The sequence below is a fragment of the Ranitomeya imitator genome, chromosome 6 (genome assembly GCF_032444005.1).
Source record: "Ranitomeya imitator isolate aRanImi1 chromosome 6, aRanImi1.pri, whole genome shotgun sequence".
Classification (NCBI taxonomy): domain Eukaryota; kingdom Metazoa; phylum Chordata; class Amphibia; order Anura; family Dendrobatidae; genus Ranitomeya; species Ranitomeya imitator.
The window spans coordinates 529,457,711-529,473,483 of record NC_091287.1 but is presented as its reverse complement, the minus strand read 5'-3'; the positions used below and the strand labels follow the sequence as shown (position 1 = coordinate 529,473,483).

The 15,773-nt window shown below is 45.7% G+C and overlaps 1 protein-coding gene across 3 annotated transcripts in view; it reads right to left on the bottom strand.

Moving 5' to 3' along the window:
• The window catches only part of FER1L6 (fer-1 like family member 6), a 231,815-nt gene that overhangs the window by 28,352 nt on the left and 187,690 nt on the right, over window positions 1-15,773 (bottom strand). For all 3 annotated transcript variants that reach the window (XM_069731864.1, XM_069731865.1, XM_069731866.1), the window contains exons 28-31: window positions 5,086-5,137; window positions 4,229-4,371; window positions 1,734-1,865; window positions 457-585 (exon numbers count right to left, since the gene is read on the bottom strand). In XM_069731864.1, the coding sequence (XP_069587965.1) occupies window positions 457-585; window positions 1,734-1,865; window positions 4,229-4,371; window positions 5,086-5,137 (456 nt within the window). The remainder of the gene's footprint in view (window positions 1-456; window positions 586-1,733; window positions 1,866-4,228; window positions 4,372-5,085; window positions 5,138-15,773) is intronic.

The following is a 15,773-nucleotide window of genomic DNA, read 5'->3' as shown; positions in this document are numbered from 1 at the left end:
AAAAAAGGGGATTATCGGCCCGGGAATCTGGGCTGCAGCCAATAGAGGGAAAACTATGATAAAACAATGTGCCTGCCCCTATCCCTAGTAGGCCCTAAGGTCTGATAGCCTTCCTGTCAGCGGAGGTTGGCACCATAATTTGCGATGTGGCGCCCCCGCTCCACGGCGGCTGTCCCTTCAATTCCTAGGCGATCTCATAGTCTATCAAGATCACAGACAAAAGAAAACGATTGTTTATAGATCAAATTGTTCTATATCTTTTGTTTAGCACTGATCACTGCCACAAACAGCACAAGTACTTAGGTATAAATCGATCTCTATATCATAACTCCGCTGTGATAAGGGTAGGTTCTCAGTTTTGGTGGTGTTTTTTTTTTTAACACTCCCCTTTGTTGTTACCTAATAGATAGTTTGTTTAACATGTTTACATCTCCAAATATAGTCTTAGAAACTTACACAGACAATATAGACTCGGATGAGAACCTTCACAGAGTGGTTTTGAGGGATCCCCTGTAAAATTCTCATTTGGCGATTATCCATAGAGCTTGAGAGGTCATCCATGCTTTTCGAAATGCTGAAACATCCCTTAGATCAGAAAAGAGAAAATAAATATTCATCAAAATGTCACAAATCAGTGAGTCTTTGCTGCCTCTGACCCTCAGATCAAAGCTTTATTCTCAGTATGTTTTACATTAAATAAATCAAGTTATCCTGTTCTATACAATGGAGAAGAGGAGGAAGAGGACGAAGAAAAAGACCACCTGCAAAAAGATGGAAGGTTACCAAACAGGACAAGACATCCTAGAGAAACACAGACATCAGGAGTCAAAACTGACTCGTTTGTGACAATCTTGACAACCCTTTTCCCAATTCAACCAGGGCTTGTGATCAGCTCATTGCCATGGATGGGTGCGTAGCTACGGTAGGTACAGAGTGCCAGTGGGAGCCAACGTGCCACTTTGTCTTGCTCAGAGTATTTAAAGGGAATCTGTCCCCAGTTTTATGCTACGTAATATGAGAACAGCAAGATGTAGAGGCTGAGACCCTGATTCCAGCAATGCGCAATTTACTGGGTTAACTTGCTGTCATTTTGATACAATCACTGTTTTCTCTGCTGCAGGTCTAGCAGTGCTCAGGGTGCTGAGCCCTGTATATCCTCACCTACAGCACTGATTTGAAGGTTTCTGAGTATGTCTTAACTTGCCAGAAACAGTGGTGGATCCATGGTTGCACAGATTAATTTACTTGGAGGCACTAGACACCTAGTCCTGCACTGATAATCTCCTGCTGATAAAACACTGATTTTATTGAAACTGCAAAACACAGCCTATTATGCTGCTCTTAGATTACATAGCAAAAACCTAGTGACAGATTCGTTTTGAAGGACTAGAAAAAGGAATGTGAAAAAAAATCTAGCTCCAGCCCTGAAATGACAGAGAAGGTTGTTATAATAGGAGAATTCTATAGCAAGCCATGCATTCAATACAGGTAGCAGCGGTAGAGTAAATTTAGCATTTGGCCTGCACATCCTGCTGATTGCTCAGGCCATTTGTAAGCCAAAACCAGGAGTGGAACAATTAGCGGAAAAGTATAATAGAAACATATGCATCACTTCTGTATTTATCATCCACTCCTGGTTTTGGCTTACAAAAACTGATGGAAAATCCTGACCAAATCCTGATGCAATCCTGAACGTGGACACATACCCAAAGAATAGGGAGCAAATGACTTACCTTAAATTTACCAATAATCCTGTTATCATGGACACTATGGTCCTCATCGTTGGCTTTGCCCCTTAAAAGCTCAAATGTTCTCACCCAGTCTTCAAAGTTCTGAAATTCACTCTCCAGTTCCCCATCGTAAATCTGAAGCAAAAAAAGCTGATAATTAAGAAGACAATGGTTCTAATGGAGCAGGTGAAATAATTGTTTTCAATGATAGAAAAAAAGGACAAACTCCTGGGGTACAGCCATGGGTCCCTTTTAGATGCCTTATTTCAGGTGAGTAACGCTAGAAGAAATGTGCTTACTCCAATCGTAGAGAATAAGGCAACCCTCAGATAACAGCCCCTACATTCTCTCCTTCCTGTATTGTAAAGCTGCTCATACATGTAACATAAATCCTGGAGGATCCTGTGAATTTGTACAAGATCTTAAACTATCTAAAGAATATGTCGGCCTGATTGTACATTGTACCATGACAATGGGGGAAAAATGTGGATCCTTTATTCTTTAGAGATGTACATTGATGTCCGAAGTATCTAAACTTTGAATGCCTGTTCATGCAAGTTCGACCTATATAAGTAACATTCCAGCCTTAGATAAAAGCCAAACCAGATAATATTTGCAAACAAGTATTTGCCTCTCATCACTGCAAAACAAGAGGTTTGCTTTTGCTGGATGAGAGGCCTTTGTCAGAGGTCCAAGGAGATTAACAAACCTTAGTACCCCATCAGAGGCCTCTCATCCAGAGTGTCAGATTTGGCTTTTTTCCTAAATCAAGTGACAAGATTCATTAAAAGGTCGACATTGACCATTGCCAATTCCAGTAGATGGCACTCTTTATTTCCAAAGAGGCAATTTGCATATTTAATCTCCCAGAAGAGCATTGCAAGGCCAATAAGTCTCCTCACACCGGCAAGTCAGGTATGTCACTCTCCCCAAGACATTAGCCCTTAGATTCCTTACTAAATAAACAAGTACACTGGCTTTATCGGATGGTCGGAGGAGAAACATGTCAGTAGAACCAGAGGATAGTCAAAAGCTCTCTTATGTGCATGATCACTTTGCCAAAAAGAGCAGTGGGGCAGACTGGCTAACAAACTAATATAAATTTTTTTGTTATACATGTAATTGGATATCAGGAGGTTGGATACCGGGCACAAGTGATTCGTTCGGCAAAGCTATGGTCCAATTACCGTATTTTTCGGACTATAAGACGCACCGGACCATAAGACGCACCCCAAATTTGGGGTGAAAATTGCAGAAAAAAAGATTTTTTATAAGATGGGGGTCCGTCTTATTGTCCGAATTTACAGTATCTTACCTGAGGGCTGGCGGTGGCAGAGCAGGGTCACAGGAGGCAAGGTGTCGGCAGAGGTGGGGTGATGCTGGGATGAGGAGGTGCTGGGATGAGAAGGTGCTGGGATCAGGAGGTGCTGGGATCAGGAGGTGCTGGGATCAGGAGGTGCTGGGATGAGAAGGTGCTGGGATCAGGAGGTGCTGGGATGAGGAGGTGCTGGGATGAGAAGGTGCTGGGATCAGGAGGTGCTGGGATCAGGAGGTGCTGGGATCAGGAGGTGCTGGGATGAGAAGGTGCTGGGATCAGGAGGTGCTGGGATCAGGAGGTGCTGGGATCAGGAGGTGCAGTGAGAGGTATGGCGTGAGAGGGGTCCCAGGCTTACCGTGCAGGCAATGCAGGCTTACCGTGGCGGCAGAGGTGCGGTGGCAGAGGTGCAGCGGCAGAGGAGGCTCAGTAAGCGGGGTCCCATTCCCCGGTATGGTGATGCAGCAGCCCGGTATGCAGCAGAGCCGGGTGAATCCTGTTGTTATCGGTGGGCGCGGCCATCTTCCTGAGGCCGCGCGTGCGCAGATGGAGCGCTCTGCTTCCCGGGGCCGCGCGTGCGCAGATGGAGCGCTCTGCTTCCCGGGGCTTCAGGAAAATGGCCGCCGCGATCTCCATCTGCGCACGCGCGGCCTCCCGTGGCCATTTTCCTGAAGCCCCGGGAAGCAGAGCGCTTCATCTGCGCACGCGCGGCCTCAGGAAAATGGCCACGCCCACCGATAACAACAGGATTCACCCGGCTCTGCTGCATACCGGGCTGCTGCATCACCTCACCGGAGAAAGGGACCCCGCTTACTGCGCCTCCTCTGCCCCCACACCTCTGCCGCCGCACCTCTGCCGCTGCACCTCTGCCACCGGACCTCTGCCGCCACACCTCTGCCACCGGACCTCTGCCGCCACGGTAAGCCTGCATTGCGACTATTAGACGCACCCCCCATTTTCTCCCCTTTTTTGGGGGGGAAAAAGTGCGTCTTGTAGTCTGAAAAATACGGTAATTGGATATTAGGTCTACTGTAAACCTAACATGGGGTGGGTGTTACTTTCCCAACATTGCCTTGCTCAACCACGGAAGGAGAATTTGCATGAGACCACACGTGCAGACGAAGAAAGATGTGATCAAATCAGTCATTTTTTCTTATTTTTCCATACATTTTCTCTAGATTACCCGCAGAGTTGCAAGTTTTGGCCCTTCTGCTTTTGGCTTTGGTTTGATCACATCGAGTCCCTTTTTGGCATCTCTCTTTTTTTTATCATGTTCGTCGTCAATCAACAGTGTGACGTGTCCTTTTGTCTTTGAAGTCTTGGGGGCTGCAAATAAATGAATCAATAATGGTAAAATAGTCTACATTACGGCAGATACAGTATGTTTGCAGCCAATAGGTTATAAATGTGACTGATCATACTAATCTACATGTAGTCATATCCTGTATGAACCCATGGGTTACTCAGAGTCTTGTTAAAGCAGATAAAATACAACTTTACTGCCTCAATGATCAGTTAAAAAAAATTGTCAACCACGTGGCACGCCAGCTTTTACCTTACCCTAGGTTTCGCCTATCGGCTTCTTCTTTTGGCAAACCTCAGGAAGCAGCTGACAGGCGAAACCCCCAGGGTAAGGTAGAAGCTACCATGCCACGTATTTGTCATCTTTTAAATGTGATTTCAACATTAGTTCTTGTGATGATAATACAACAAAATTGGAAGCTAGTTGTCCGACACGGCTGCTTTATGTTTGCTTGTGTTTTTAAGGAACACTCCTGACATTATTGTTAGATATGTTGCTTGTAGAATTGCTGGTTTCATTGGATGAATACACCGTTGAGAAGAGACGGTAAAGTTCTATTTTGTCTGTGAAGTGTGTTTGATCACTTTATTGAACTGTGTGTTCTTGCGGTGGAAAGAGTGTCTGGATAAATTACTATAGCCAGAGTCATGTATTTCATTTTGTGTAGTTACTATACAACATATGGACTGTACACACACATAAATATATATTTCATATATATGTATATATATACCCACCAGCCTCAGATGCAGGCAGAGGTGGCGCTGTACTTGCTGCATTAGCTTTGGTCTAAAGAAAACAAAAATTTAATTTCAATAAGTTGAAAGTAAAGAAATTTTGCAGCACAGTCATAAACAGAAATGTTTATCCATAATATAAAAAAAACTTACCTTTGCAACCAGGCAGCATTTTTTTTTTAAAAGTAGCATAAAAAAAATATTTTACTCCAAAGGCAGAAAGAAGTGATCATTGCAAATAAATATAATTTTGAATTGTTAGATAGTTTAATGCGTACTCCATTTATATTCAGAGCTGCATTCAGAATTCTGATGCCTAAAATTTGACATCATTGTGCTGATCAGTATATATATAAAATATACATTCACACCAATAAAGCGCTACAGTAAGATGTGAGGTCGTCCAGCCTCAGCTTAAACGTAATAATCATTTGAAAACAAAGTTACCGTAATTGTCCTACAACAAAATGTAAATTTTTTTTTTTTACAATTTCCTGATCTTTAGAGGTAAAACATGTCAACGTGAAGGTTTAATATGCATACAAATTGGAGTAACTTTACATACAGTATATATATATATATATATATATATATATATATATATATATATATATATACATACACTTCTCAAAAAAATAAAGGGAACACTCAAATAACACATCCTAGATCTGAACGAATGAAATATTCTCAAAAATTCTCATTGAATACTTTGTTCTGTACAAAGTTAAATGTGCTGACAACAAAATCACACAAACATTAATAGAAATCAAATTTATTAACCAATGGAGGTCTGGATTTGGAATCCCACTCAAAATCAAAATGGAAAATCCAATTACAGGCTGATCCATTTTCAATGGAAATGCCTCAAGACGAGGAAATGATACCTACAATGTGTGGGCATGCTCTTGATGAGGCGACAGATGGTCTCCTGAGGGTTATCCTCCCAGACCTGGACTAAAGCATCCGCCAACTCCTGGACCATCAGTGGTGCAATGTGACACTGGTGGATGGTGCGAGACATGATGTCCCAGATGTGTTCAATCGGATTCAGGTCTGGGGAACGGGCGGGCCAGTCCATAGCTTCAATGCCTTCATCTTGCAGGAACTGCTGACACACTCCAGCCACATGAGGTCTGGCATTGTCCTGCATTAGGAGAAACCCAGGGCCAACCGCACCAGCATATGATCTCACAAGGGGTCTGAGGATCTCATCTAGGTACCTAATGGCAGTCAGGCTACCTCTGGCGAGCACATGGAGGGCTGTGCGGCCCTCCAAAAAAATACCACCCCTCACCATTACTGACCCACTGCCAAATCGGTCATGCTGAAGGATGTTGCAGACAGATCGCTCTCCATGGCGTCACCAGAATCTTTCACGTCTGTCACATGTGCTCAGTGTGAACCTGCTTTCATCTGTGTAGAGCACAAGGCGCCAGTGGCGAATTTGCCAATCCTGGTGTTCTGTGGCAAATGCCAAGCGTTCTGCATGGTGTTGGACAGTGAGCACAACCCCCATCTGTGGACGTCAGGGACTCAGACCATCCTCATGGAGTCAATTTCTAACCGTTTGTGCAGACACATGCACATTTGTGGCCTGCTGGAGGTCATTTTGCAGGGCTCTGGCAGTGCTCCTCCTCTTCCTCGCACAAAGGCTGAGGTAGCGGTCCTGCTGCTTGGTGGTTGACCTCCTACGGCCCCCTCCACATCTCCTGGTGTACTGGCCTGTCTCCTGGTAGCGCCTCTAGTCTCTGGACACTCCGCTGACAGACACAGCAAACCTTCTTGGCTCAGCTCGCATTGATGTGCCATTCTGGATAATCTGTACTTCTGTACTACCTGAGCCACTTGTGTGGGTTGTAGAGTCCGCCTCATGCCACCACGAGTGTGAACGCACAACCAACATTCAAAAGTGACCAAAACATCAGCCAGAAAGCATTGGCACTGAGATGTGGTCTGTGGTCCCCACCTGCAGAACCACTCTTTTATTGAGTATGTCTTGATAATTGCCAATAATTTCCATCTGTTGTCTATTCCATTTGCACAACCGCATGGAAAATTGATTTTCAAACAGTGTTGCTTCCTAAGTGGACAGTTTGATATCACAGAAGTTTGATTTACTTAGAGTTATATTCTATTGTTTAAGTGCTCCCTTTATTTTACACTGCTCAAAAAAAAGTGAACACTAAAATCCAACTTCCTAGATATCACTGAATGAAATGTTCCAGTTGTAAATCTTTATTCATTATATAGTGGAATGCTTTGGGAACAGTAAAACCTAAGACTGGTCAATGTAAATCACAACTAATATCTCATGGAGGTCTGGAGTTGGAATGATGCTTAAAATCAAAGTGGAAAATAAAATTGCAGGCTGATCCAACTTCAGTGGAAATGCCTCAAGACAAGGAAATGATGCTCAGTAGTGTGTGTGGCTTCCACGTGTCTGTATGATCTCCCTACAACGCCTGGGCATGCTCCTGATAAGGCAGCGAATGGTTTCCTGAGGGATCTCCTCTAAGACCTGGACTAAAGCATCCGCCAACTCCTGGACAGTCTGTGGTGCAACATGACGGTGGATGGAGAGAGACATGATGTCCCAGATGTGTTCAATCGGATTCAGGTCTGGGGAACTGTCTGGCCAATCCATAGCGTCAATGCCTTCATCTTCCAAGAACTGCTGAAACACTCCAGACACATGAGGTCTGGCATTGTCTCCTTTAGGAGTAACCCAGGGAAAACCGCACCAGCATATGGTCTCACAAGGAGTTTGAGGATCTCATCTCAGTACCTAATGGCAGTCAGGCTACCTCTGGCGAGCACATGGAGGGCTGTGCGGCCCTCCAAAGAAATGCCACCCCACACTATTACTGACCCACTGCTAAACCCCTGATGAAGGATGTAGCAGGCAGCAGATCACTCTCCACGGCGTCTCCAGATTCTGTCACGTCTCCAGATTCTGTCACGTCTGTCACATTTGCTCAGTGTGAACCTGTTTTCATCTGTGAAGAGCACAGGGTGCCAGTAGCGAATTTGCCAATCCTGGTGTTCTTTGGCAAATGCCAAGCGTCCTGCATGGTGTTGGGCTGTGAGCACAACCCCCATCTGTGGACGTCGGGCACTCAGACCATCCTCACCGTTTGTACAGACACATGCACATTTGTGGCCTTCTGGAGGTCATTTTCCAGGGCTCTGGCAGAACTCCCCCTGTTCATCCTTGCACAAAGGCTGAGGTTGCGGTCCTGCTGCTGGGTTGTTGCCCTCCTACAGCCACCTCCACGTCTCCACCCACGTCTCCTGGTGTACTGGCCTGTCTCCTGGTAGCTCCTCCAGCCTCTGGACACTACGCTGACAGACACAGCAAACCTTCTTGAGTCAGTTCGCATTGATGTGCCATCTTGGATGAGCTGAACTACCTGAGTCACTTGTGTGGGTTGTAGAATCGTCTCATGGTACCACGAGTGTGAAAGCACAACCATCATTCAAAAGTGACGAAAACATCAGCCAGAAAACATTGGTACCGAGATGTGGTCTGTGGTCCCCACCTGCAGAAACACTCCTTTATTAAGTGTATCCTGATAACTGGCAATCATTTCCATCTGTTGTCTATTCCATTTGCAAAACAGCATGTGAAATTGATTGTCAATCAGTGCTGCTTCCTTAATGGACAGTTTCATTTAACAGAAGTTTGATTTACTTGAAGTTATATTCTGTTTAAGTGTTTCCTTTATTTTTTTGAGCAGTGTGTGTGTGTGTGTGTATATATATATATATATATATATATATATATATATATATATATATGTCTTCTTGTGCTGAGTTTTAGTTACATCCTTTATTATACTCCAGAGCTGCACTCCCTATTCTGCTGGTGCAGTCACTGTGTACATACATTACATTACTGATCCTGAGTTACATCCTGTATTATACCCCAGAGTTGCACTCACTATTCTGGTGCAGTCACTGTGTATATACATGGCATTACTGATCCTGAGTTATGTGGGGGAGGGCCAGGACCGTAGTCGTGGCTGAGAATATCTGTTTACACGCAGCCTGGTCGTCAGAACGTACTTCTATGAGGGTACTTGCCTTTTTGTTACCCGTACCCTCTGGGTCTCTTCCGCAGAGCCTTTTCATATGATTGCACAAAAATTGAGACACAGTCTTGTTTTAACTTCAAGCACAAAATTCTGCTTGCTTCTGTTCGCAGCACATCCTTCACAGTTAAATCTACAGCATTGGGGGTTCCCTCAGCCATTTCGCCCAGGATCTGAGGGCATCAGACCATGCGATAAGTTGCCACATTATGGAGCCACCTGCTTCCCCGTACTGTCTTGGCCCTGCTTTCAGCCTTCATTTCAACACTGTTGTAAGCCCGCTGCTCAGCTGTACTTCCGGCCCAGGAGGCCCTGGATGGCTGGGTCCTGTACCTTAACATTGCTGAGCTGCTGGGTAGCTTGGGTTGCGGCACCCTTCCAAGCTGCCTGGGCACCCTGGTGTTGTGAATTCTGTGGCAGAGCTCCCTCCTGTGGTCACAAGTGGTACTTCGGCTGATTCTCTCTGGGAGCTTCCGTTTGTGGAGGAAACTGGTACTGCTGCTTCTGAGTTTCCTCCCTCATGTGATCTGGTGAGGTCGTTAGGTGCTTCTCTACTTAACCCCACCTAATGCTTTGATTCATGCTTCCTGTCAATGTTCCAGTGTTGGACTTGTGTTTCTCTGGATCATTCCTGTGGCCTGCTGCTCTGCATAGCTAAGTGCTTCTTTGCTATTTGTTGCTATTTTTTCTGTCCAGCTTGTCTATTTGTTTTGCTGGAAGCTCTGGGACGCAAAGGGTGTACCTCCGTGCCGTTAGTTCGGTACGGAGGGTCTTTTTGCCCCTTTGCGTGGTTTTCTTTAGGGTTTTGTGTAGACCGCAAAGTTATCTTTCCTATCCTCGTTCTGTCTAGAATATCGGGCCTCACTTTGCTGAATCTATTTCATCCCTACGTTTGTCTTTTCATCTTACTCACATTCATTATATGTGGGGGGCTGCCTTTTCCTTTGGGGTATTTCTCTGAGGCAAGGTAGGCTTATTTTTTCTATCTTCAGGCTAGTTAGTTTCTCAGGCTGTGCCGAGTTGCATAGGTAGCGTTAGGCGCAATCCACGGCTGCCTCTAGTTGTGTTTGGAGAGGATCAGGGATTGCGGTCTGCAGAGTTCCCACGTCTCAGAGCTCGTTCTATTATTTTGGGTTATTGTCAGATCACTGTATGTGCTCTGACCTCCATGTCCATTGTGATACTGAATTGCCTCTCATAACACCCTGGACCCTACTGACTCAAATTAGGAAGCTGTTCCTACCTTACCCCAGCTAGCTCCCCCGATGGTTAACTACATACATCACTTATTATCATACGATGTCATGGGCCCCAACTAGTGGGTCGAACAGGGTACTACACTTTCCCTATGCCTATCATGAAGTATTAGCCAAACATAATATGTACATGCACAGTTTTACATGAAGGTGACATTTACAGGGAGGAAGGGAGTAAAGTATCACACGGTCCCGGTATACCCCTTACATTACCCCTCCCTTTAACAATGGTCATCCCCGACCATTTACTCAGAAATTTTAATAGTTACATTGTATACTCCTCGCAGGGAGAAATGGGTTAAACAGAGGTAGAATGATTATATTGGCTCAATATGAGCTGAGTCAGTACAACGTCGCAGAAGAGTCCTTTCTCTTTTAAGGGATGCCTGACGCACAGTCCTCTGTTATGAATAGGTAATGGTCGGCTGAGTCCAATCATAAATGGCCTGGACCTTAACAGGGTCCATCTCGATAGTAGAAGGGGAAAAAATGAACCCCAAAAATGAAACCTTCTGAACACCAAAGAGACACTTTGATCCCTTCACAAACAAAGAATTAGCACGCAGGACCTGGAACACCATTCTGACCTGCTTCACATGAGACTCCCAATCATCCGAGAAGACCAAAATATCATCCAAGTATACAATCAGTAATTTATCCAGGTACTCTCGGAAGATGTCATGCATAAAGGACTGAAATACTGATGGAGCATTGGCAAGTCCGAATGGCATAACCAGGTACTCAAAATGGCCCTCGGGCGTATTAAATGCAGTTTTCCATTCATCGTCCCGTTTAATACGCACAAGATTATATGCACCACGAAGATCTATCTTGGTGAACCAACTAGCCCCCTTAATCCGAGCAAACAAATCAGATAGCAGCGGCAAGGGGTACTGAAATTTGACCGTGATTTTATTTAGAAGACGGTAATCAATACAAGGTCTCAGCGAACCATCCTTCTTGGCCACAAAAAAGAACCCTGCTCCCAATGGCGATGACGACGGGCGAATATGACCCTTCTCCAAGGATTCTTTTACGTAACTCCGCATAGCAGCGTGCTCAGGTACAGATAAATTAAACAGTCGACCCTTAGGAAACTTACTACCAGGAATCAAATCGATAGCACAATCACAATCCCTATGCGGAGGTAGGGCATTGGACTTGGGCTCATCGAATACATCCCGGTAATCAGACAAGAACTCTGGGACCTCAGAAGGGGTGGATGATGAGATAGACAGAAATGGAACATCATCATGTACCCCCTGACAACCCCAGCTGGACACAGACATTGATTTCCAATCTAATACTGGGTTATGGGCTTGTAGCCATGGCAACCCCAACACGACCACATCATGCAGATTATGCAACACCAGAAAGCGAATATCTTCCTGGTGCGCAGGAGCCATGCACATGGTCAGCTGGGTCGAATACTGAGGCTTATTCTTGGCCAAAGGCGTAGCATCAATTCCTCACAATGGAATAAGACACTGCAAGGGCTCCAAGACAAACCCACAGCGCCTAGCAAACTCCAAGTCCATCAAATTCAGGGCAGCACCTGAATCCACAAATGCCATGACAGAATAGGAAGACAAAGAGCAGATCAAAGTAACGGACAAAAGAAATTTCGACTGTACCGTACCAATGGTGGTAGACTTAGCGAACCGCTTAGTGCGCTTAGGACAATCGGAGATAGCATGAGTGGAATCACCACAGTAGAAACACAGCCCATTCTGACATCTGTTTTCTTGCCTTTCAGCTCTGGTCAAAGTCCTATCCCACTACATAAGCTCAGGTTTATGCTCAGATAATACCGCCAAATGGTGCACAGATTTACGCTCACGCAAGCGTCGACCGATCTGAATGGCCAAAGACATAGACTCATTCAGACCAGCAGGCATAGGAAATCCCACCATGACATCCTTAAGGGCTTCAGAGAGACCCTTTCTGAAAATAGCTGCCAGCGCACATTCATTCCATTGAGTGAGCACGGACCACTTTCTAAACTTCTGACAATAAATCTCTATCTCATCCTGACCCTGACACAGAGTCAGCAAATTTTTCTCTGCCTGATCCACTGAATTAGGTTCATCGTACAGTAATCCGAGCGCCAGAAAAAACGCATCAATATTACATAATGCAGGATCTCCTGGCGCAAGGGAAAATGCCCAGTCTTGAGGGTCGCCACGTAATAAAGAAATAATGATCTTAACTTGTTGAACTGGGTCACCAGAGGAGCGAGGTTTCAAAGCCAGAAACAGTTTGCAATTATTTTTGAAACTCAGAAATTTAGCTCTATCTCCAGAAAACAAATCAGGAATAGGAATTCTTGGTTCTAACATAGAATTCTGAGCCACAAAGTCTTGAATATTTTGTACTCTTGCAGTGAGATGATCCACACATGAAGACAGACCTTTAATGTCCATCACTACACCTGTGTCCTGAACCACCCAAATGTCTAGGGGAAAAAAAAAGGCAAAACACAATGCAAAGAAAAAAAAATGGTCTCAGAACTTCTTTTTTCCCTCTATTGAGAAGCATTAGTACTTTGGGCCTCCAGTACTGTTATGAATAGGTAATTCAGAAACACAATGGACCTTGAAGTTCAGAGCACACAAAGTGACCTGACAATAACCAAAAAACATAGGACGAGCTCTGAGACGTGGAAACTCTGCTGACTGCAATCCCTAATCCTATCCAACCACACTAGAGGCAGCCGTGGATTGCGCCTAACGCTCCCTATGCAACTCGGCACAGCCTGAGAAACTAACTAGCCCTGAAGATAGAAAAATAAGCCTATCTTGCCTCAGAGAAATACCCCAAAGGAAAAGGCAGCCCCCCACATATAATGACTGTGAGTTAAGATGAAATTACAAACGCAGAGATGAAATAGATTTAGCAAAGTGAGGTCCAACTTACTGAACAGACCGAGGATAGGAAAGATTGCTTTGCGGTCAACACAAAACCCTACAAACAACCACGCAGAGGGGGCAAAAAGACCCTCCGCACCGACTAACGGTACGGAGGTGCTCCCTCTGCGTCCCAGAGCTTCCAGCAAGCAAGAAAAACCAATATAGCAAGCTGGACAGAAAAAACAGCAAACAAAAACAACACAAGCAAAACTTAGCTTATGCAGGATAGAAAGGCCACAGGAACGATCCAGGAGGAAGCAAGACCAATACTAGAACATTGACTGGAGGCCAGGATCAAAGCACTAGGTGGAGTTAAATAGAGCAGCACCTAACGACTTAACCTCATCACCTGAGGAAGGAAACTCAAAAGCCGCAGTACCACTCACATCCACCAACGGAAGCCCATAGACAGAATCAGCCGAAGTACCACTTGTGACCACAGGAGGGAGCTCGACCACAGAATTCACAACAGTCCTCCAGGCAACACCCTGACAGTTCCATATTCCGGTCTTGTCCACCGGTAGTTAACATATAAACAATTAGTTGGCCCTTACAGTGGGCTAACAGTCCTTAGAGAGGAAAAATACGTCTCCCTCACTTTGAAGATAACACAGCCATTACATGCTACATGCACTGCCAGTCCTGGGAACGGACTGTTTCTGCAGTTGCACATATTTTGTGGCACAGTTCCTGGGCATATTCCTGCTTTCCAGCAGAAATGGCGCAACAAAACAAAAATAACTCCGCAGTTTCTTCGGGCTGTAGTGGCATATTACTCCCAACTCTGGGAGTATTTTCAAAGCATCTTTTGCCCACCGGGAAACAAAACAGTCTCTTATATACCGTTACCTTACTTCAACGCTATATGGTGCAGCGACAACTAACATTCTGTTTAGCAAGAAGTTTCCTATATTTCAATGGCACGCATCCCATGTCGTTTCATCAGTATGGTTCCATGCCGCATTCGGGCTGAAGAGGACTCTGCAGCTGCAGAGTCCATAGGCTGCCAAGATTCAGTAGAAGCAGTGTGGGGCTGGGAGGTAGATGAGGTGCGGGGAACTGGTTCGGGTCCGCATGTTGCTCTGGGCCGTCACCCTCTGAACACAGCCACTGCTACCGCTAAATAACCCCTGGGGCCATTCTTTTTGAAGAAGGAGACCCAGTTCCCTTACCATAGGGAGTCTCCCAAACTTCACAGAAGCGGCATTCACATACACTTTGCCATTTGTTGCTTGCTCCTGGATAAAGCTGTACCCATGTTCAGTTTTGGTATGGACCAACTGCCCACGAGTGCGACGTCCGGCCATAGTGCCCTCTCCATGCTGGCGCAATTCTGCCCATATCTCCTTTTCTTGTTGCTTCTTCCCCTCTATGACGCTTGCAATCCAGGCAGACTGTCCTGGAGTTGGAAACGGGCCCCCACCACCTCATGAAAATGTGGAGTGTCCAGCGCTGAGCCTGCACCAGACGCGGGCCTAGCCTCACGACCCTGACAAACATGGGACAGATCAAGAGGCACCATATCACTACATGGAGGCCCGCTTCCCAAGGCAGAAAGTCGAAGGACAGTCCGGCCTGGCGGAGTGGAATGCCGCGGCACGGACAAGCCTTCTTGGGTCAAAGGCCGAGGTGCACTCACCGCCATTGATCTCAGTGGCTCGTCCTCGCCCGTCCCACGACCTTTGAACTCCTCCGCCTTCCAGGGTGCTCCATCCATTTTCTAGCAATCTTTCAAAAAGCGAGGTTCTCTTCTTCTTTGTCGCACCCTCCATGTGTGGGGCAAGGGAGGTATTGGACAGATTTTCACACCATCTCTGCGCTGTCACGCCCACGAAGGAGATCATCATGGTAGTTTTCCTTTTTGGCGCCATTTTCCGCCATTTTTAGAGCCGCTATCTATGCCATCACAGTGTCATTTACATTCAAGGGTTTAGTCAAATATGATATACTGGTCATTTTCAAAACATCAATCTCTTCTTGTTTCACGGCATCCCCACTCCGCAAGGCTGCAGGATCCTGCCGACTACACCAAGTGTGGGGGAGCGCCAGAACCGTAGTCATGGCTGAGGATAACTGTTCACACGTGCCCTGGTCTCCCGTCACATACAAAGAATGTACTTCTATGAGGGCACTTGCCTCTCTTATCTTATCCGTACTCTCTGGGTCTTTTCTGAGCTGCCGCAGATCCTTTTCATGGAATTTCACTCAAATTGAGACACAGTCTTGTTTAAACTTCAAACACAAAACTCTACTTGCTTCTGTTCGCAGCACATCCTTCACAGTTAATCTACAGCATCGGGTTCCATACAGTCCACATCCTCCCCTTCCCTGTTTCTCTTACTGCCCTCAGTACGTGCCCGGGTCGTACCGCATCTCGCGGTAACGCAGTGTCCTCCCTGTCCAAACTCACTGCGCTTTGGAGTCCCCTCAGC